The sequence below is a fragment of the Medicago sativa genome, chromosome 2 (assembly GCF_051527215.1).
Source record: "Medicago sativa cultivar Bolivia chromosome 2, Bolivia_mono, whole genome shotgun sequence".
NCBI lineage: Eukaryota > Viridiplantae > Streptophyta > Magnoliopsida > Fabales > Fabaceae > Medicago > Medicago sativa.
In genome coordinates this window covers 47362605-47386155 of record NC_140750.1, presented here as the reverse complement: position 1 = coordinate 47386155, position 23551 = coordinate 47362605, and the positions used below count along the sequence as shown (strand labels likewise).

The 23551-nt window shown below is 35.1% G+C and overlaps 2 protein-coding genes and 1 long non-coding RNA gene across 5 annotated transcripts in view; 1 reads left to right on the top strand and 2 right to left on the bottom strand.

Annotated features, from left to right (window-relative positions):
• The window catches only part of LOC146946979 (uncharacterized), a 64057-nt gene extending 48441 nt beyond the window's left edge, over positions 1 to 15616 (bottom strand). The window contains exons 1-4 of one of the 2 annotated variants that reach the window (XM_085744744.1): positions 15269 to 15616; positions 14896 to 15036; positions 10142 to 11052; positions 9314 to 10036 (exon numbers count right to left, since the gene is read on the bottom strand). In XM_085744744.1, the coding sequence (XP_085600870.1) occupies positions 9719 to 10036; positions 10142 to 10291 (468 nt within the window). In that variant the 5' untranslated portion in view covers positions 10292 to 11052; positions 14896 to 15036; positions 15269 to 15616 and the 3' untranslated portion in view covers positions 9314 to 9718. Of the gene's footprint in view, positions 1 to 9313; positions 10037 to 10141; positions 11053 to 14895; positions 15037 to 15268 lie in introns of those variants that run through there. The other variant, XR_015026878.1, reaches the window with a different exon arrangement.
• A 237-nt stretch (positions 15617 to 15853) lies between these two features.
• On the top strand, positions 15854 to 18224 carry LOC146946978 (uncharacterized). 2 transcript variants are annotated; one of them, XR_015026877.1, is made up of 4 exons: positions 15854 to 15990; positions 16093 to 16204; positions 16715 to 16779; positions 17465 to 18224. It is a non-coding gene; the product is annotated as an uncharacterized LOC146946978 (long non-coding RNA). The 2 variants fall into 2 exon arrangements; XR_015026876.1 differs by lacking the exon at positions 17465 to 18224 and having other exon boundaries at positions 16715 to 16905.
• A 3616-nt stretch (positions 18225 to 21840) lies between these two features.
• On the bottom strand, positions 21841 to 22344 carry LOC146946977 (uncharacterized). Its single transcript, XM_085748347.1, has one exon. It carries the CDS (start codon positions 22342 to 22344, stop codon positions 21841 to 21843), a length of 504 nt encoding a protein of 167 aa, XP_085604473.1.
• Positions 22345 to 23551: the final 1207 nt, after the last annotated feature.

Below are 23551 nucleotides of genomic sequence, written 5' to 3'. Positions count from 1 at the left end.
AAAGACATATTAACCCTTATGACAATTATCAAACTAAATAACATGACATATCATTATCAACCCCCTCAACAAAAACAAAAACATGACCTTTCTACATTCGGGTAGGGTTTGGGTATGGGTTCGGGGTGGGTACATATATCCCTGTTACCCATCCCGTACCCGTATTTTCAAATCAGGGAAAACTCAAACCCATACCCAAACCCAGTCAAATCGGGGTTGGTTTGGGCGGGTACCCATGGGCACAGGTTTTGTTGCCATGTCTGGGTGGAATTATAGTCGGTCCCTGACGGGTGAATGGATTTACGGGCGGACACATACGCGTGGGTGGATTTACATTCGAACACAGACATCTGAATTGACTAATATTTGACGAAACATTACAGGAAAAATGAATCAACATCCGATCACGGACATTACGACACAACCACAACACATGAACATAAAATTAAAACTACAAAAGATGTATTTGTCCTCGACAAACACAATGACAAACTCCTATGAAACAATGGTTACATTTTGCTAGAATACTACACGAAAATTGTAAACTACTTTAATATTTTCTTATCGTAATTTATTTGTAATGTAACATTTTAAACGAATATTTAGTGGTCAATTATTTTTGCAAAGAACAATAATTGTTAGTGGAGTCTGAAAACAGATTATCTACCTCGAAATTTTCTTTGGGAATTTAGCGGGATAAACTTGAAGGTTAATACATCTTGAAAACTGCAAGATATAACCTCTAGGTTTTTTTTCCTTTCCCACACTCATCAACGGTTCACCTATTCGCAAACGCTAAATGGAAGGTTTTCCCCTTGAAGCCGCCGCCACCACCCCCTCCTCCCGAGCGCCAAATCGACCTTATTCAGGCAGACAGACCACATTCTGTTCACTCGTTTGGCCTTCCCATCATTCTATGCCAACATATCACAAAAAGAGCATATCTGAATAATGGGTCATATCTTGTTACGAAGTTCTTTGTAAAATCCACGATCGTCGCATTGATCAAGTACAATGTCAGTCGTTATCTACCATTACCCACAAACATAAGGAAGAATCGCACCAACACAGGTATTCAAGTTTGTTTATTGGGTTTTTACTTCTACAAATTTTGCATGTCTTGTGTTGCTTGGTTTGACCACATTATTTCATTGCAAAATATTGTAGTTTATTAGATCCTCGCTAGGTTGGAAATCTTTAAGTTTACCCTTTAATGTATATGGTTCATATCCCTTTGAGGTTGGTAATGCGTCAAAAAATTTGGGAAAAAATGGTAACCATGGCATCAGACGCAGATCCATTAAATTTGGGAACCCTGTCCTAAACGCATGTTCAAAATGGAAAAACATCATAAAAATAACCGGCAGATACAACCAAAATATGCTACTCAACAACTTCCATGAAACTACGGATATGGGGTTCAGGCATATATCTTACTATTTTCAAGAGTTTTTTATATTAGGCTGTTCAGAAGAAGTAGTTTCATAGTATAATAATCATATTGTGCTTTCAAATTTTAACTATAAATAAAGTAGATTATGTGAACGTTCTGGCAGGTACGCAAGGAACAAACACAATGGAGACAAATAATGATATAAGGTCATCAAAAGTTCATTAGGATGCATGCTCGCTTGGAATGTACCGAAAAGTAACTATCAAGGAGTCGCCACTTAACCCGAAAGGAATAGGTATGTATTAAACAATGAGTTGCCTTTACCCATAATTTATATATAGTTTTCCTCTTATGTACTATCTAAACCTTGGTAAACACCAATCTGGCTCTATTAGAAAGCCACAAACCTGATCAGATCATTCCAATTCATATAGAGATTATGTAATTGGGTTTAAGTCAACGTACAAACGCATGATAAGCTCGAGACAACCATAACGAATACAACAAATTACATAAGCTAAAGCATAACAATGTCAATCAACAACAATACATGGGTAAAAAAAGGAAATGGTACCGGTGCGCATACACACAAGTCAACCCTAAATCACTTTTTTCAGTACTTTTGATCGGTACACCACACTCTATAATCATAGTCTTGTCTTTCTTCAAACCTTAAATACACGAAATATAGATTGTCTACCAGTGTAGACATACCGAAATCTTATCTTGTCCTCTTCCTTGAAGTCGTTGCAAAGGCAAAATTGTTTCCACCCACCTTCGATTTTTGTTGAATTGTGAGGGTTGTCCTTGCAATAAACGTCGAATGGTATGACAATGCTATGTCCTCTGACACATTCTTCAAATTTGCAACTTAGTTTCTGCAAAATAAGATCGATGATCAGTGTCACAACCAAGTTCATTAAGTTATTTTGTTATTTCAAATTCCATTTAATCAGGCAAGATAGCGGAACTATTAGTCAAGAATTAACTAATTTGCTTTTTTGTGCGAATATGCCAGTTAGCTTTAAATCGAAGTATATGGTGGTTCTTTTGTTGGTACATCTGCCAGTAGTTCAAATACATTTTTCCCATAATATCCAATATGCATGGTTTCATTTTGAAGCTCCAGCCGGTAGAATTCTCTTAGATCGCTCCACCCCGTACTTAGAACTGGGTATGCACACCATCTTTCAAAGTCGACCATTTTATGTTGTCCATCTGAGCGTTTGAACTTCCATTTCTTGCTGATACCACTCCCATGTACCTTTACAAAATCAGGGTCCACTTCGCCATAGTGTTGATTGTAGAGCTGTCAAAACGGGCGGTCCGGCCCGTGTAGGGCCAGCCCTAACGGGCTTCGGGCTTTGTCGGGCCGGTCCAAAAAGCCTGGATGGAAAACGGGCTTGAAATATACTACCCGAGCCCGGCCCTACACGGGCCGCAGGCTAAACGGGCTGGCCCATATTAAAAATTACATTATTTTCTAAAAAAAAAGGTACTATAAAATACTCCTATAATTTTTTTATAAATAATATTTTTAATATGTTTAAATAATGTCTGGCACAAAAATAAATTGTAAACATTTTCGTACGTAAATTAAAACGGCAAGGAAAACAATTTTAAATAAATTAGATACGTTTTGGTTATAGATATTTATATATTCGATCTTTAAAATTATAAATAACGAAACGAGTAAATATAATTTTATATTACATTTATATTTGTGTTAATTCATTGAATTTTCACTTTTATTTTTTACTTTGACAATCAACTAAGTAATGAATTATTTGAAAAATATATATAATTTATAGGATTTTTTTTGTTATGCGGGCTAACGGGCTACCCGCGGCCTATTCCGTTCGGGCTAGCCCTAACGGGTACCAGGCATTTTAGGGCCGGGCTAAAAGCCCTATTAAAATTCGAGCTCAATATTTAAGGCCCAAGCCCTATAATTAATCGGGCTAAACGGGCTGGCACGTACGGCCCGACCCATTTTCACAGCTCTAGCTGAATGGATGGTGCAACGAAAGTCAAAGTTAGGCATTTGCTTAATAACTACGTGGCTCATTCGCAATGAATTCACAATGAAAACTAAACAGGATGATATTAGATTCAAAAAAGCAAAATATTGTTACCTGATTTGCCATGTGTATTGTTGTGAATCCTCCTATTGGATTCTCCCTTTCCCCACTGGTCATTGGATTGTTTCCTAGTATTCTTGTATTTTGCATTTCTAATGGTTGTGACATGTTTGCTTTATAGATGGAGAACATTCAATTATTGTGGTATCTTGTTTGTGTTTGTGAAAATGTTACATTATTGCAATAACATGATGACCTAACTGTAGCCATGTGAACTGATTTTATGTCAAGTCCTATCATATTGCAGTAGTGTTAGCCATATTGATTATTGAATAAGTTATTTTGGATGCATTTTTTCCTTTTTATTTTTGGGAAATGGTCTTTCCAAATGGTTCAATGGCCGACTTATTTGACACCCTTGGGCTCTATTGGAAACTGGTATACATCTTTTGTTCCTATAGTTTTGAGCTTTGACAAAGCAATTTTACCGTGTCACTGACCTTAGTCCTTCGCATGTTCAATAAGTGATCAATGTTTGTGCTCTTATATTTATGATGCATGTATTTTTTTCTTCAGGAAACGTGCTACCAGTTCCAACTAAAATCTGCATTTTTCAATATATTGCAAAAAATGAGATATGATGGCAACATGGAATCTAGTAAAGATTAAGGTGTATGTGAAATTCATCACAGGTGAGTTAGAGATTGTATACATCTCACAAAACTTGATGGAATGAATTTACGATTGGCGTTCAAGGTAATTACGCCAAATCTGGGAGAGGAGGTAGCCAAATAAGGAGCAGCTCAGCACAACAATTTAAAAGCAAATGATGAATTCAGTACCCACACTTTGGAAAAGGACCAGCAACGTCATATATGAAAAAATCCTGCGAAAAATACAGTTGTGCTGGAATTAACTTAACAAAGCAACTACAAATTTGGTTTTTTTCTGGTTAATTAGTGGAATGTGAAAGTTTTTACTTGCTATGTTCACTGAATCTTAACACTTACCTTTTTCACCTCAATTCTCATACTACAAACATGTAATCATATGAAACATTTCTTCCCATTAATACAATTTAAAACATCATTTGTAAATCCATTGACTCAGTGGATAAATCCGAAACAACGTGCTCTCCAAATATTTAATACCTACCTCCAGACTGTTGACGAAAAAAAATTCGGTAGCAAAAATAAAACTCGCCATGTATTGATACAACCAAAATAAAATAAAATTTAAACATACAAAAGCTTACAAAAAGGATTTGATACATATTTATGGACTAAACTAGTAATACCCCTGCATTAAACTTCTAATAACCTCTGGCTCTCATTCCTAAAATATAATAAAACACCAAAGAAGACAATGGAAATAGTCAATTTATGGAAATACTCGCAATAAAACCAGTGAGTCTATTCTCATAAACAATGCATCAAAATTAATTAACATGGTGCTGCTTTACATTATTTTTTCCCAAATAGGCAACGGCTATCCATACAAAAGTAGTAAAGGCTGCAAACACACTGCTAACACAACAAATGCTTTTGATTAAGTGACCAACATCAGTAGGCAGTAGCCCATCCAGCGAGGAAAAACGGTAATATTGCTAACAGTACTAATGAACAACAGTAATAAATATCATTAACATCAGATTCTATAAATACACTACATAATGCAATAATACCCACACCATTCCAAAAAAAAACTATTTATCCATTAATCTAGTAATATTACCAAAATGGGTAAAGGTTTCTTAATCTGCATCACCATATTTATAGTCATCTAAATCATTGTTAGCGTCATCAATATCGAAGAAATTGGAGAAAATTTAGTGGGCATTATTATAATTATCATCCTCCCACTCCTAGTTATTGCATGGATCGTTACCATCTGTCTTGACAAAGATCTGGATTAGGTCAGTAACCTCGTTCACGTACTACTTACTATTAAATAAGATGATGTTTCGATGGTTGTGATTGAAGATCATCAGCCCATGCAAGGTGGGATATTGTTGTTTCCGTGGTGCGTGTTACATGTAAACATCTTCCAGAATAGAAGTCCGGGGTTCAACTGTCTGTCAAGGAAGATGATTTGAAGTAGTGTGTAGTAAACTTTATATTTACTCTTTGCACTTTATCTAATTTAATGTCAACTGTTGTGCGTGGATTACCACTATGTGTAATTGTAATTGCTACTCTTATATGATATTATGTATCCTGTATCACCTAATATATATATATATATGCAGTTTTTTCATTGACCCCAGAACATCTTTTATATTAGTAACCATTCAGGCCAATTTAACACCCAGATAATTCTATTTAATGAATTTAGATATAGATACAACAACATAGAGAACCAAAGATGACATTAATATATAGGGAATCTGGTATCATCCCAGTAGCATACAAATAACATTGAGGAACACACCTTCAACCCACATCTAAACACTAACTGCATTATTAATGATTAATCAACAACAAAATAGACGAAACCATATTATTGGTAATAAAGTAGGATGAAACACACACCAGAGAAATCTTATGACATCAACCTCAGAGATGAAATCCAAAGCAGCCTATATCTTCCTAAAGACCTCGTGGTAGACGACGTTCATCGTTGAATTTGATGGTTGACCACTGTCATTAGTTATCAACATCTTCAACCCACACCTAAACTTTACTCTTGACAACGCAACATACAATTGACCATGCGTAAAAATAGGCCTCGAAAGATAAAGCCTAACATTCGATAGAGTCTGTCCTTGACTTTTATTGATTGTCATGGCAAACACAAAATCAAAGGAAATTGACGTCTCTGGACGGTGATGGAAATGTTGGCATCAGATGTAATTAGGTTCATCCGAGTGATATACACCAATTCTCCGCTATGTGGACCAGTAAGAATTTGAGCACCAATCACATTCTTCCCCAATTATTGTAGAATCAGTCGGGTACCATTACAAAGACCAGAAGAGACATCAATGTTCCTAAGCAACATGACCGAAACACCCACCTTTAAGAACAATATGTGGTTAGGCAACCCCAAACACTTAATATCATTCAAAAATTCAGTCGTGACCCATCGTTTGTCAATGCCGACATCCTCGTCGCATTTACAAACTGTATCGCAACTCAAGTACTCTTTGCTTTCCCCAGGCATCAAGTCAATTACATAGTCGTTAACTTTTTCAGCCAGCTCTAGAGTTGGGGCCAATATAGCACGGTCTTTAAAAAATCCCTCGTTTTGCATGTTTATCAACAAATTTGGATAGGTTGACTCAACAATGTCCCGTATACCATTGCCTGAATTTCTAACACGAAGATCCTCAGGAATTTCAACCATTCCTTCACCTTCATTCATATCACCAACCTTACCGTCCACTATGTCAAGAATCCATTGCGCAAACTGTTTCATCGACTCCTTCTCGGTAAGATCTGTCGGTGATTCCAACCTCATATTTTTGGCCAGCTTCAATACTTTGCACCCGCGCCACAAATGAGAAGAATTGATTGTTGCATGAACCACGTCGGCACGTCCGCCCTTAGGGACAACCGGCAGAATCTGATGAAAATCACCACCTAGAACCAGTGTATTTGCCCCAAATGGCAGACCAAACGAATTTTCAACGACATTGTTCATGATATCTTGCATAGTTTTGCTAAAAGCCTTGATCGCTAGCCTATTAACCATTGGGGCTTCATCCCAAATAATCAAACTTGCCATGGCCAATAATTCGGCCTTCTTGCTTCCTTTCTCAATCATGCAGCACGACTCCTCCATCAATACCATAGGAATAGCAAACTGAGAATGAGTTGTCTTCCCACCCGGAAGTAATTTGGATGCAATCTCGCTAGATGCAACATTTAAGACAATTTTACCCTCCGAATGATACCGAAACGACAATGCATTCCATAGATATGTTTTACCAGTACCACCAAAACCATCAACAAAGAACATACGACCCAAATCCCTCTCAACCGCATCCACGACCCAAATCCTGTTATCACTAAAAGATACACAAATTGTGGCCATTTAACATCCTAGAAAATAGCTATACCAAGATACACTAAGAGGAATACATGGAATGTCCAGCTGCAAATAACCACATTGTGCCCCTATATGAAAGTGATCACAGTGATGAGAATAGATCAAAGGATCATACCCCCAAAGTGGCAACTTAGCCACTCTCTCATTTCTTCGATTACACACACCTTCTTTCACATGTTTTCCTTTTTTTGTGAAAAATAAACTGCCACAACTAATCAACTCTGGCCAAATATGATATATAAAAGTCATATCCAATATCACCATGACAACCACTTTCCTTCCCCACGTCAAACTATCACACTATGTCACCACGCATCCAGATGCAAAGTAAATAGCCAAGTACGACAGAGCAAAGCTAATTACACCAAAAACTTCTACGGTACACTCGTACATTAAGGCATATCGACACTATTCCTTGTCAATCTCACAAATTAATAATCAATTTAACCAAAAAATAATTACATGTCAGCATTTATATTATAGAAAATAACTTCTATAGGAAAAAAACATTATTCATTGATTATGAGCAAGAAAGATCAATTTTACACCGTGAACAACTTCGGCAAATAATACACAATCATTTTAATTATAGGTGATAAAACAATATTACCTTTGTTAAATAACAACTAAAATGGAAAAAAAAATCAATTTTATTTCGTCAACGATTTTGGTGAATAAAATATCTTCATTATAGTTATAGATGATAAGAACATACGTTACTCCCTCGTTAATTCAATTACTCACATCTTCTTTATCGTTTTTCCTTTTACGTGAAACAAAAACCACCACAAGTAATCGCTTTGGCCATAGCTAATAAAACCCGAAACTTTTACAGTACAACCTTATACTGAGGCATACCGATAACATGCCTTTTTAAATCCACGAATTAACAACCTATTTAATGAAAACAATGTTTATGGGCGTAGAAAAAATTGACTTCATTTCACCAACGATTTGTGAATAAGATACAATATGTATAACTCTAGACAATAAAAAGAATAATATCGTTCTCTAATAAACAACTCATTTTGTGCCAATAAAATTCAATTTTATTCTATTGAAAATTTTGGTGAATAAGATCTTATTATAATAATAATTATAAGTATAGACAATGAAAAAAGAATATTGTTATTCAAAAAACAACTCAGTTGAATATAAATTTAGGATTTTGATGTGTGACCACATTCAACCATATTGTCTGTACATTAAATTTTGACAATCAAAATATCATACCACCACGTCATGGTGGGTAAGTATGAAAAATGATAAATTATGTCCAAATATTTTAACCTCAAATGGACCATGCATACAAAAGCAATTTGTTAGGTCCACTTAACTTGAAAATACACTGACTGTACAGAGACAGAGATGACCCCTCACAACATCTCCAAAAGAATAGTCTAAATCAGATTCAACAAGTAAAAAGAAACAACAGACAAGCAGGATGTCTGGAAGTGGCTGGATTATATAACTTGGAAAGTTGCACCACCGCAAATATTTGTATACATCAAAAAAAGGCAACATATATCATCTAATGCAATGCACGTAGGGTCATGACATAAAGGAAAGGACCTTTACACAACCTCGTCACATGCATGGTCAACAAAAGAAGCAAGCTTTCCCATATTGTGATTCATGTTTGTCCATTTGTGGCAGGAAAAGACGACCACCAAACACGCATGACACTTCTTTGCACTTTGCAGTGATAGAGATCAGACTGACACTCAATCACACATTAAAAACAAAATACCCCTTTATAAATTAATTTAGGGTACAACAAATAACCACATTTATCTGCAAATAATATCATTAACATTGAAGGTAGTTACAATACATGAGGTTCATTTAAGTCCAGCTCGGATACATTTGATATCAAGCTGTAACACACCTTTCACCATACAATACAACTGCAATCAGTAATAAACTCGACCCAATTAAAAGCAGAAATGTGCAGCTTAACAACATTAACAGGAAGTAACTGAACCCATCAAGTCAACCGAACACATAAATATGGCTACCCTAAATTACTCCAACCATTAAGATCCTAGCTAATGAAGGATGGATCTATAAACATGGTCCAGTGCACCTCAAACTTATAATTAAACACTTAGAACACCATAATATATAGCTTACCCAGACACAACCATCCCAAGCACAACTTCATCAGAAAATAAATTATGCACCAAATACGAAATCATTCATCATTGGCAGCACTCTCATATTTCAACCGAATAAGTGGCTCCATACCATCATCAACTGCAAGAGGTTCCTTATACCTCCTCTTAAGCCATCGTTTGACCTCCTCATCGACAACTTCTTCAACAGCGCTGTCGTATACTCCTTCATTGGCATCTAACCACATATTGACCAAACAGAGATCATCAAAAACATCCTCAACATCATAGGTCATGCCCGAGTCAATACCCTCCTTCATACTTTTGTTCACTTTGAAAAGAAAGGCCTCCCTAACTAAATCATCAAACTCATAAGGATTCATCGAAGTCCCATCATCCTAGCAAATATAGTACACACCTTTTGTTAGCAACCACAACATTAAAGAAAATAAAAAAAATTGAAGAAATCAACATGTATATAATCTGCATTGCACACAACCTACCATGGACATTAAGACATCACAGGTATCCATTGCGACCATTATGGCTACACCATCACGAAGATTGAAAGTAGCTTGTTTCTCGTTGTTATCAACCGTTATATTTAGTTTAAACTTGGGATTATAGCCAGTAGCATTCGTAGAAAACCACATATCTACACCCTCTTCAACTCTAATGTAGCAGGCACGGACAATGAACAGAAATCATTACATTTTGTTATTGACTGGTCTCTAACAAAATCATCAAGCCTGCCCATCCTCAAATCATGAAACAGGAGAAAGAAAACCAGAGCAAAACACCATACAAACATGGAAAGTGATCTGCACCTCATGGATATGAAATGAGGGCTATGTGATACATATAAAGGACATAGCTTGGTGTAGAGGGAAAGTGGTCCATTCAAAAAGCAGAACATTTAAAAATATTATTTCCATCAAACAAAAAACAAACAACATCAGAGGAAATTTTGACAACCAACAGTTTCAGTCAAACAATTGTGAACTATAACATCAAGAGGTAAAAACATAGATATATTAAAAGATTCCCCTAATTAATAGAGAGACAGACACAAGTAATTTTTAGAAACCTGCTAATCTACGAATTTACAAATCACTAACAATCAATAGCAAATAATTTTAAACACTATCAAACCACATAACAAACATGAGGTTGTTATTAGTTAATAAACTATTCCATATTGATCTTAAATTAAGTGCACCTGTCCAATTTCATACCAACACACAACAATTCACCATCCAAGCAACACACGACCAACTATAATCAAAGAACTAACCATCTTTGCACATAGTCCCCATAGACAAGAACCCACGGTCGAGAACAAAAAATCTCTGCATATCTGGTATAAATGAAGCAGCATTTCCCTTTTCTGTCGTTTGATTGGAGCGCCCCTAAGCTACAGAGAAGGAAAGAAAACATACATTCAAGTTCAAATTGGTTAACCACACATATGGTGTTGATTATGATGATGATGAATTATGTTGGTGAATTATTACATGCTAATGATGGTGATATTAATGGTGAATGCATGTATGCAAAATGAAGGTGATTAGAATACTTTGTATTCAACGATGATGTTTATGATACATTTGTATCTAACGTACGACCTTGAGGTGACCGATACCACATGCATATAGAGTCGTGTCTAGTCGCATGACATACATTTGATAAATGGTGAAAAGTGTTATGTTTTGCTTATGTGCTTGGTTAATAGTTAAAATTGGTGAACTAGGTGAATCATTTGAATATGTGCTTGGGGATTATGTGCATATGTGAACTTGACAAATTGTGTACTTGATGAAATTTGGTGAATATGTGAAGATGTGGACATGATGATGTTCGTTATTTTGGTGATACTTGTACTGTTAGTGATTTTAATCGATGATATTTATTTTGGTGAAAATAATGAAGTTTGAATTATATGGTTCTTTGGTGACGATGATTTCCTTATTTATACTTGTGAATTAGATGAATTGTATGCATTAGAGAAAGTACGTGTTTTATGTAAAATGAGTAAAGTTACATGTATGTTTATACTTCCTAAACGATAAGTTGATATAGTTTGATGATTAACTTGAATAGAGAATGAGGTAAAAAATTCTCATATTGATTGATGTTGTTAGGTGATGTACTTTGTTGATGATTTGATTAAAGGATGAATATGTTTTCTATGCTATGATAGAATTGTGATAACATGATGTGTATAGAATGTGGGATAATATTCATGAGATGGTAGTATTCTAGGAATGTTGAGTATGTATATGTGTTATGAATGAAATTCTTGAATGCTTATGTTTGATTATACTTTAATTATGAGATGTGACTAACCCCTAGTGATTGTTTGGTTGACCGCCTTCCTTATCTGTATGGATGGGTAGACGGTGTGCAGGAATAGTTTGCTTTGCTTTGCTTTGGTGAGTTGCTTGAGGATAGCTTGGATGCTACCTCGTCTATTGCCTTTTGACGTCTTAGACTTTAGGGCTTTGATTAGGGGTCGGTCTTTATTATTTGTTTATATTATGACTGTTGGAGATGTCGAGACTATGTATTGATGATTTTGTGATGACATGGATACTTGGTGACTTATTTTATTATGGATGAATGTTGAAGTGTTTTATTTAGATGTCGATGTAATGATGTTTTATTCCGCTGCGATGCTTGAGAAAATTATTTATGCATGATTGGTGATATATTGAAGAAGTAACATCAAGATTCTTGATGTGATCGTATCATTAGCGTAATTTATCGCTTTTAGAGTTTATGGTGTTACACTAACAATGTAAATAAGTTTACCAGCAAAGTAACTCTTATGTATTGCATTTTGCAACAAACTGCCAAGTGCAACCTACATGTTAGTTTTCTTTTTTGTATAATTTTTTATTATGATCCTATCTTTGTAACTATATATTTGTGAAGATTTCACATGTGTTTGCCCAAATATTAGATGGGACATTGAACGTCCTCGTGAGCTTAGCTTAGTTGGTTGGGATATGCATAAAATATGCAAGGTCCGGAGTTCAAACCCCGACAACTACCATTGAACTTCATTAGATAAACATAACTTTGATTAGAACAATCATAAATGTCACACAATTTACTGTCATAAAAAACATGCTTTGAATGTCACAAAAACATAAGAAATCATGGCATTGCAAATAACTATGATCAGAACAATACTTCCACACAATCTAAAACAATAAGTCTAGTTTTGACACATAAACACTCAATCTAATGCATTCAATGAATCCAGAACAAGAGGTGAAAACCAGCAAATCAAAGCCAAAATACCAATTAAAACTGAAGAAAAATTCAACATAAGTGAACCAAAAATACGAGCATAATTATCACACAAAATAATTCTTCATTAAGGGATAGAAACATTACTAAGTTACTAGTACTTCATAGTTACTACCACTTCTTAGATTACTTCCTAATTAAAAGGCAAAACATAACAATACTTCATAGTTACTAGTACTTCCTAGATTACTTCTTAATTCATAGTACTTTCTAGTTTAATTCCCATTACATCCTAGTCACACAGGTTCCAAATTACATATTCATGAATGGCAATGGGTTATCAGCTGCATGTTTAAGCCAATTCAACCTTTTCTCCTCTGAACCTCGTAGGGAAATAAAAATCTCCCTTGCAGGCTTAAACATTAGCAAGTTGCAACACTAAGCATGCAAATAAAGATCATTTGAGACTTCATCCATGGTGTGAAGCATGGCCATCACTTCATCAATAGATGCATTTCCCGCAGCATCATTGCGAGAACGACATGTCTCTGCAATTAAACTAACAACTTCAGCTATCTTTGATGATGCACTTGCTTTTTTCTTACTTGGCTTGTCTGCTCTAACAACTCTTTTCCTCTTCTCACAACTTTTTTGACTATCGATTTTTTGTGAAGAACTCAGTCCAATATTTGCAAATTCAGTTGTTGCTCCAACACTTGCATCCTCGCTATCGCCTGATCTTCTACAGTCACTACATCATTGTCATCATTATCATCATTTTCAAACACACATGGCAATACCCTACATGATGGTGCCCAAGTGTACTCTCCATTAGCCACTACATCCTTAAAAAGTGTTGTTATCTCATTGGCGAATGGAAGCACCTTGTTCCTAAAATTTTCATAAAGAGGGTTTTCCTGCATTTTCATAACTCACATCATATAAGAAACAAGAGTATACATATCTAAGACTTACGAAATAACAATTTTTTCTATTACATACCAGCTGTTTGGTCTCCCACCACTCATCAGGTGCTATAACAATGTTGTTCACAGGATCCCACCCAAATCCAGTTTCTCTCCCAAATAAGTTATATCATGCTCTCCAAACCTTTCTCAGACTGTCATACCTATTCTTTAGTTGAGCCTTCTCATACTTCAGTCCGGTTAAATTATGAAATCGGGCCATAATATTTTTCCACCCTTTTTTGTTAAGCTCGTGCAACACGTTCTCCCTTGGAAACTTGCTCCAAACATGCTTTCACAGAGTTTTCAGTTGACTTATAATCCCAAGTAGCTTTTGTTTTCTGCCCCCATCATTAGGTGAGGAGGAACCCACAACATTTTTCTTGGTATTCATCATTCTATGTAAACAAGGTTAAATATAAATCTATTTGAATCAAATCTATATTCAAATAACCGCTTATCTAATGAGGTGAAAATGGTAAACAAAAATCACTATGAGTTCAAGTAAAACAAAGAAGCAGACAAAGAGAGACTTTATTATCATTATCATATAAAGAATTTGTTGACACAGTTTGTATCATCCTACATCAAAACTGAACCAAAATACTAGCAAAACTTAACCAAAAACTGATCCAAGTCACTAACAAAACAAAGACATATAGCATTCATCAATAGGAAAGAAACTTTATTTTGTTTCAAATGAACAAGTGGTTAAGTTTTCAAAATAACTTTATTTTGTTTCAAATGAACAAAGACATATAGCATTTAATTAGTAATAAAAAAACATGTTAAGAGTAAATATAAAGCATTCATGTAATGAAAATAGTATTCATCAATATCACTATCATTTGATGAAATAAGAGAAGCTATTTTCAAAATATCATTAATATTTCAAGCAAAAGAAAGAAGCCATCACAACTAAGGTCAATGAAAACAAAAGATAACAATAGTTCTTTATTTAGGCATTTTATCATACACATCAAATGCACTGTTATCATAACTAAATTAATGGACACAAGTTGAAACTTTGAGCTTACCTTGAGGTATACTACATTGCTTCTATATGGAACTTTGCTTATTTTTCCTTCCTTTTCTTGCATGTATGAGGGAATAAGAGGGTGGGAGAAGAGCCAACATATATAAAGAAGTTTTCATGTAGGTGAATAGGTTGGTTTGATCTGTCAAAATAAGGAATTAGAGTTTAATGAAGTTATGATTTAGGTGAAGAAACAACTTTGTCTTCAATGTTTGACAAGAGATTAGTAAATTCAGATAAGCATGGAGTTATTATACAGGTGAAAAACAACTTTGTGTTCAATGTTTGAAAAGAGAATTGAAAAATTCAGATCAACATGGATTTGGCGGTGAAGGTAATCAGGGGCGAAAAAGAGAAATTGAGAGAAACCAAACCTGAGGTGTAGGAAATCGATTTGTAGAAGCTAGGAATAGCAGCTTCTTTCAAAATCGATTTTGAATCGTCAAAAGCAAGGCGGCGGCAGAAGGTGATGGGGAGCCAAACATCCTAAAAGTGCTTTTGAACATATGGAAGCGCGTTTTCTCTTTTTGACCGTGTAACCTAACACGTACTTAGAGTTATCTTGATGAACTGAAAATTAAATTTACATCTTTAATGGTCAAACAAGACTTTTAGTAAAACACAAATAAAAAATGCAGGACATGTTTGCAACTTTAAATAAAGTCAAAGGAATTTTGGTGTAGATTTTTTTAAAAATATGTTGTCACCTTATTGGTATATTCTTCCTATGACTAACCTGATCATCATTCAACATTTCTATATCGTTTTAAGGTTTTTCGTTGCCTACCTTGAAAGGTTGTAGAAAAAAAAATGATAATGAAAGGTTTATAAAAAATAGTTAGTTCTTTACTTGTGTGATCTACAAAGGGACAAACACTATACATTGATTTATTTAAAAATATTAATAATGACGTAAAATTTCTTAAGACTTTCTTGCATCTTTATAAAAGCTGACAAAACTTATTATATTTTGAGAAGAGAAAAAAGGTTTTCAATATATAAAAAATGGCAAAAAATATGTCTAGATTCTTTAAGCCTCTTTATGTTATGATCGTCTTTATCTCTTTATTTTTGGTTGTTAGAGACGTAAAAGCTGGTAAGCCCTTTCACTCTTCATTTTCAACTTTCCTTCTTTACCTTATCTATAATACTTCATCCCCCATCGTTAAAACTCCAATGTTTTTGTTTTACATCATAGGTCTTGCTCATTTTTGTGATGAATACAATCCATGTCCTGAACATTTGTGCATGCCTGATATGAAAGTGGTTTGTACTCCTGAGGAGCTATGCCTGTGCATAAAACTGATATAGTTAAGTTCAAAATTAAGAATATGTTACTTCGAACTTAGTAATTTTATAAACACATCATAATGTTATTACTCTTGTTACTGCTTTCACTTTCTAATTTATATTTGGCTAAAATATTTGAAAAGTCCATGCAAATATGCCTCGTTTAACTTTTGGTCCATGTAAAAAAATAATCGGCACTCTAATGTCTGTGTGGCACACGCTGACTATGTATAAATAGCCACATGACGCTGATGTGACATTTCAATTAATTTAAAAATGTAAAAAAACAATTTAAAAAATAAGGAAATTAATTTTCAAAATGAAAAAAAAATTAGAAAATCGAAATTAATAAAAAAATCAGTTTATTTTTTAAATAAAAAAAATGGTGGATTCTAGGTGAGGTCTCAATCGAGTCCATCACCAGTAGACCATGAACAAAATGCCCTTAGATTTAATTTACAATTTATCTTGATTGAAAATAATAATATCTATAGATAATAACTAGAACTTTTACCCGTGCTACCGCCCAGGTCATAAACAATGGAGAAGCTAATATATTGCAAAGAGAAATTATCGGGCTTTTCTTCAGGTTATGGTGAGTGATAATCGCAGCCTTGACATGAATTTTGGTTCTTATCCGTTGAGTGTTTTATTTCAGTTCATGTGTTATGATTGTGATTTGCTTGAGAAATTTTTTCAATTAGACAGTGAATTCGGTTAATTTTGCATCAGAAGTTAAGTTCACGGTGTTAGCATAACGGATTTTATATCAAATTTAGCAGTATGCCATAAAAATCCGATCCGAAAGCTTAATTCGGAAGAAATGTTTAACAAACATTGTACTTAAAAACAGAATGATATTAGATCAAAAAGCTTAATTCGGAAGAAATGTTTAACAAACATTGTACTTAAAAACAGAATGAATATTTCCATTTGTTTAATATAATTAAAACATGTGATTCATTGCCTTCTAAAACCAATGTAACAGACATTCTTTTAAAAAAAACAATATAACAGACATATCTATTTTTTTTTTAAAATCGTTACTTTGATTGAGATGTAGCATAGATTAACTAATTGATATGATAGGAATGTTGAAGTGATCACTGCAATCTTTACATATTGAAAAAACGAATCAAATCATAGCAATTTCATTGTAGGAGTACATTTGATGTTATGAATTCAACAGCAAATGTGCCGCCGCTGTTGTTTTATGGTTTGCTTCGTTGAGGTGGTGGCTGTTTTGTGTGTTGTTCTTGTTCCTTTTGTTTTGTTTACAGGAAGTGGAAGATGGTGGTGGATGATCTGATTGTTGTTGGTTCGTAAATCTCGAACCTGGTTCTTTCCAGGTTTAAGATGGATTCTCTGGTTCTGTCCTGATATGCTCGAAAGGGTTAGGTACGTAGACGCTCCGTGTTGACGGTAGCTGTTGTTTATCGTACCTTAAGGATATTATCTGTCGGGGTTGTCTTGCATCGTTGGTGGACTGTGATTTCAAGACCTATACGTGCTTCGGTTCGTAAATGGTTGGTTTAGCCCGAAAGGGCGTTTCGCTTGCTTCGTTCAGAAGGGAGCTGTTGGAACTTGGGTCGTTCTGTGTTGGCAGTCGATCCATACGCCTTTAAAAAGCTCTGAATGTTCACTCTACGTTTTTTTGCAATTCGGTTTCATTCCCACACGAGGGTTCGTTGGATTGTCCGTGGTAGTGATTGTTTAGAGTTGTGTCCTTTTTATACCACTTATGTGCTTATTTGTTGTATCCCCATTTCGGGTTGTTTTTGTGGTTTGCTGGTCAGGTTTATGCCCCCCAGTCTTGTACTTCCTGATCTTTTTTATTATATTTCTTATTTTGGCTAAAAAAAAGATGTTTTTTGTTATTGGGAAAGGCTTTTGTTATCTTCTCCATGATAGTAACTGTTACCTCAACTCAAGTCCCAACCAAAGAGAGATGCAACAAAATAGTGGTAGGAAGGATCTCCAAATATGTGATGTAGCAGAGTTTTCTTAATAATTTAGTAGTATTTTATTATTTCAGCCTAATTTTATTATTTGTTTATTTTATATTTAGTTTGTTATTTTTTGATCCATTAGGGTTTGTTATTTCCCTATCATTATTTATTAATTTTACTAGGTCTGCAACAACTTAACCTAATAATTACCCCTCTAAAATGCTGCATTATGTTAGCAGCGATTTAACCTAACAAATTCCATCTAAAATGCAGCACACCAATTTAACCTAACAAATTTCCTCTAAAATGCAGTAATCCCTAATATTTCTCCTCACTGATGAGCTTTTCATTCCTATCCTGTTGTGTCATCGTTTGTATATATCTATTGTTTTTGTAGACTTTTTTTTTTGACAAGTTGTTGTTCACTTATTTAATACGTTTACAAACAAAATACCCTAATTTCCATGCAAACTCGGCTACCTTAATTTCCATGCAAACCCGACTATATATAGCAAACCCTAAACCGTGTTTCTCTCAAAAAAAAAACCTAAACCATTGTAAATTTTCATTTGTGAAATAATTTTTTGTTTAATGAATTAATGGCTACTCAGCATTATTTGTTTCAATAAATGTAGTTTTTTTATTTGTTTTTGAATTTACAAATTTGTTAAGAAAAAATTGAAGGAAAATTTGCTATTTTTTTAAAACTGGTTTTTTTTTCTTCGAATTTTTATCATATCCATTAAAAAATTCATACCACCAAACACTATTTTTGAAAGTTAATAACCAGTATGATTTTTGAATGTCAAACCGAACATGCTCTGGTTATTTTTTAATGTTAATTAATAGTAAAAAAAATTTCTCTAAATTATTGAATGTCAAAATCATTTTTATTTAAATTTGTTACAAACAGGGGTTGTTCGTTATAACTTTTAAAAAAGATCACTTTTAAGAGCATTATTTCTCTTTGTTATTGTTTTTTTTTAAAACCGTGATCTAAAAAAAAATCTAAAAACAATTTCAAATTAAAAGATATTAAGATTATGTTTTTTATGGGAGGGGGGAGAAAATAAGTATCAAAAGATGAAAGTAATTTTTCAAAAAATTCGGATACCATACATAGCGAATTTCACTCATCCTTAATTATATGTCTAACCCGGGCAACGCTGGGTAAATAAACTAGTGTAAGCTTAACAATTGTAGCCTAAGATTTCATTTTTATTCATTCAATAATATTTTAGAGAGTTTTCTGAATTTCTGGTGGATTCCGGAACGCTATTTTCAAAAGTTTCTCAACCGGTGACGAAACCATCAATTGTTTAATTGGGACGCCAAAGCTTTGACAGACCAAATAGTGGCATCGACAACAACAACGGTGTTGACAGCTAAGATTGACAACATTAACAACAACAACAAAAAAAGAAAAAAAAGAAGGGGAGATGTGAACCAATTAGGGTTTATGATGGAAACAATGGAATTAATTCAGATTCGTGTTCTATTGAAGATTCTAGTTTTTCAGAGATAAAGGAGACCGATGTTCTACCCCAATTTCCAATGCCATCACATGATGTTATTATGAGATACTGGCCTCCGCCTGAGATTGAGCGCAATACCGTTGCTTTTGATGAGGACCAACAACGAGAAGTAGAGGAAGCTCTTGTTATTCCAAATGCCATCTTTGATCTTCCTCCTATCACAAACTTTGAAACTTGGGATTAAATGCCGTACCAAAATCCTCCAAAAATAGAATTTCAAGGATATATAGGATCGACTTACAAACATGAGGCGACTGGATCCACATTAAATGGAGCAACAAAGAAAAAGCATTTATTATATAATCACAAACCCCTTTTTATGTTTGAAGATTACTACCTACGTGTTTGTCAATTTACCAAACGCAAGGGAACAAATTTCCAAGTTTTTTCAAATATGTTTTACATGTGTGAAATTGGACAATGTAGGCTAATTGATCAAATAATTGTTTTGTGCCAAACTTTGGATGATGATGTGATTATTTGCATACCTCTCTGTTCCGTTGATTGGTATATCGCTTGGGTTTTTAAAATTGTTAGAGTCTATCTTCGGCACAAAGGCGACTCTCCACCTGCCAAACAATTACATTCCACTCAATGGGATTCAGGAGGATGGTCTCTTGTTCATTGGAAGATTCAACATGCATCAGAATGAAAACCCGGGTCGAGTTCGTCAGAGGAGGAGACTGATATAGGAGGGTTTCCTTAGTAATTTAGTAGTAATTTAGTAGCATTTTATTATTTCAGCCTAATTTTATTATTTGTTTGTTTTATTTTCAGTTGTTTATTTTTTGGCCCATTAGGGTTTGTTATTTCCTATTTAAGCTTAACAATTGTAGCCTAAGAGATTTAACTTTTATTCATTCAATAATATTTTAGAGAGTTTTCTCAATTTTTGGTGGATTCCGGAACCCTATTTTCACAAGTTTGTCGCTTGCAAACTTGTTTCTTTTCAATCTAGGTTTAGTGCTTGCTAGCCCACACTTCTGACTACGTCGATATACAATTCCATATTTTAGTTGTGCCTTTATTTAAATCTTGAAGCCTATGTTGGAGTGTGACTTTGGTTAAAATAATCTATCATGGCTTGTAGTTTGATGCATCAAACATTATTTTGTCACAATTTTGTACTGGAAACCATCTTGTTTGGATTTTTGTTGAGTTTGAGAAAAAACAGACGAAGAAGATAACACAGGATTGAGTGTGAAAATGAACACATATACTTAATTTTTTTATAAGTCAAGAATAAAATGACATCAGAAAGAATAATGTCCAACTAAGTTGGTACTCTACTCTAAAATTGGGGGGACATAAAACCTAACCCAGTCAATCCATGTGAATCAACCTTTACAGGTGATACATCCAAAAAGCACACCACAATGGATCCAACCCTAAACAATTCCAAGCGGGTTGATAATTGGAGAATGAATTGATCATCAACACGAAATCGGATCACGTACCATCAACTCCCTACAACAACGACAACAAGAATTAACGACTCTTTCGAATCCACACAATCTCATGTCAATTAAACAGATGACTAGGATAGGAAACCACAAATAAATTATTGAGAGTGTGGAGTGGATCCAACTGCCAGTACGGTAACTAACGAATCCACATGCACCAACCATTTGCTACAACAAACCATAACATACTAACATCCATTTCTTATCCAACATTCTGAAATCAATCATTACTGATCGAAGCGGGCTTGAGGATGATAGCAGACACCAAAACCACCGCGTTGTGTGGCGATGAACCAAACCTAAAGAGAACTGCAAATCTCAACAGATCAGGACGGATCAGAAATCAAGAGGTGATACATCAACACAACATTAGCGAGTTCACGACGACATTACACACCATTTCACAATTTGAATCAAAACTCAATCAAGGTAGACCTTCAACGGATATGACCCGAATAAACCAGCAACACAGAAACTCAAATCACAGTAACAGAGATGCGATTTTCAACTCCTTCGCACACCCATAACAACAAGAAGCTGACAGCGCTGCTGTTGAAGGATTTATGCACCGGAGCACAAGACGGAAACGGCGACGAAGCACTGTTGTTATCAACAGGCGACGCGATACAACCTCGGTTGGTGTTTGGTGGTGACGCAGTTGGGCCGATCGCACCACCTAGGAGCTTTATTTTTTTTATGGGAAGATAGCTCACTTTATTTCATCCAGAATAATAGAGTCAATACAGTGTGGAGGATGATTGAAAATACTGGGACTAGCATGTAATATAAACACTCGAGCAAGATTATGAGTGACTCTATTAGTTTGTCTCATAACATAAGCTAGAGCATAACTAGCATTAGAAAAAAAAAACAACGCCCTGCAATTAGAAAGTAAACTTCGTAGTTCATTAACATATGTGTTATTACTAAGGACAACATTCACAACCAGCTGACAATCAGTTTCAAAAACTACCCGATTGAGACCAAGATCGAGAGCAATTTGGAGGGCTTGTTGTAGAGCAGTAGCTTCACCCTTTGCTGCAGTTGAAATAGAGGGAAATACCATTGAGTGAGCTTGGATAAGATGTCCAAGGTTGTTTTGAAAACAGATACCAACACCAAATTTTCCTTCGGTTTCGAAAAGGGCACAATTAACATTACACTTTATCCAATCTGCTTGTGGTTTAAACCTCCCTGGAGTAGCTGACTGCATAGTATCATTGGGACGGTTGCACCACATGAAATCTCAAACAATATCCAATGCTAGAACACAAGTAGTGTGTGCATTGGCTGATTTTTGTTCCCATAAGCAAGCATTACGTGCACATCAAATACTCCATAACATAGCGACAAATCTGGCACGGTTTTCCACGTCAAGCGATCTAAGAGTGGCAAACATAATAGAGGAAAAACTACCGCTTGACGTCATGTACGATGCTATCTTATCCCAAAGGTTCACTACTTTCCAACAATCCGTAGCAAATTTACAATGCATAAACACGTGCATTTCATCTTCCAGATCCTGATTACAAACCACACAAGTAGACGGGCAATGGACTCCACGACTTTGCAAATTAGGGCTTGTAGGTAAACTGTTGCGAAGCAATCTCCAACAAAAATGTTTGATTTTTGGCGGAATGCGCAATGACCAAATTAACTTCCAATCCCCTTGGACATGATAATTTGACCGCTGGTCTGAAATACTCACACACACATCTTATACGCGAATTTAACTGTATATGAGCCATTAGGAGATGCATTCCAAATTATTGTATCAGAGTGAGTTCGAGAGGGCAAAGGCAAATTACAAATATCAGATGTGTCGTGTATGTTCATTATAGAAGCAATAAAGTCAAGATTCCAAGTGTTGGTTGTTGGATTGAAGAGTTGTGAGACAGTCAGGTTGAGAAGATTGCTTGCCGGTAATGTGGTAGGTCGCAAATTCTGACGAGTGCAGATCCAGGGGTCTTTCCAGACATTAATATCTTTACCATCACCGATTTTCCACCTATAACCAAGAGATAACATTGGAATAGTGCTCCAGATACTCCTCCATGTGAAACTTAGACTATGGCCAATAGTGGCATCCAAAAACCCGCTTCTAGGGAAATATTTAGCTTTGAGAACTTTGGTGAGGAGAGAGGAAGAGTTTGTGAGGAGCTTCCATCCTTGCTTACCTAGCATGGCAAGGTTAAAACCTTCAAGGTCATGAAAGTTAAGGCCACCGTGATCCTTACAAACAGTCATCTTATCCCAGTTTAGCCAATTAATACTTCTACCACCATTCTTCTTTGAACCCCAATAAAATGAATTCATCGTGCGCTCTATTTCTTCCCCGAATAATGTAGGGAGAAGAAAAGCACTCATACAATAAGTAGGTATAGATTGGGCAATTGACTTTAGAAGCACTTCCTTACCTT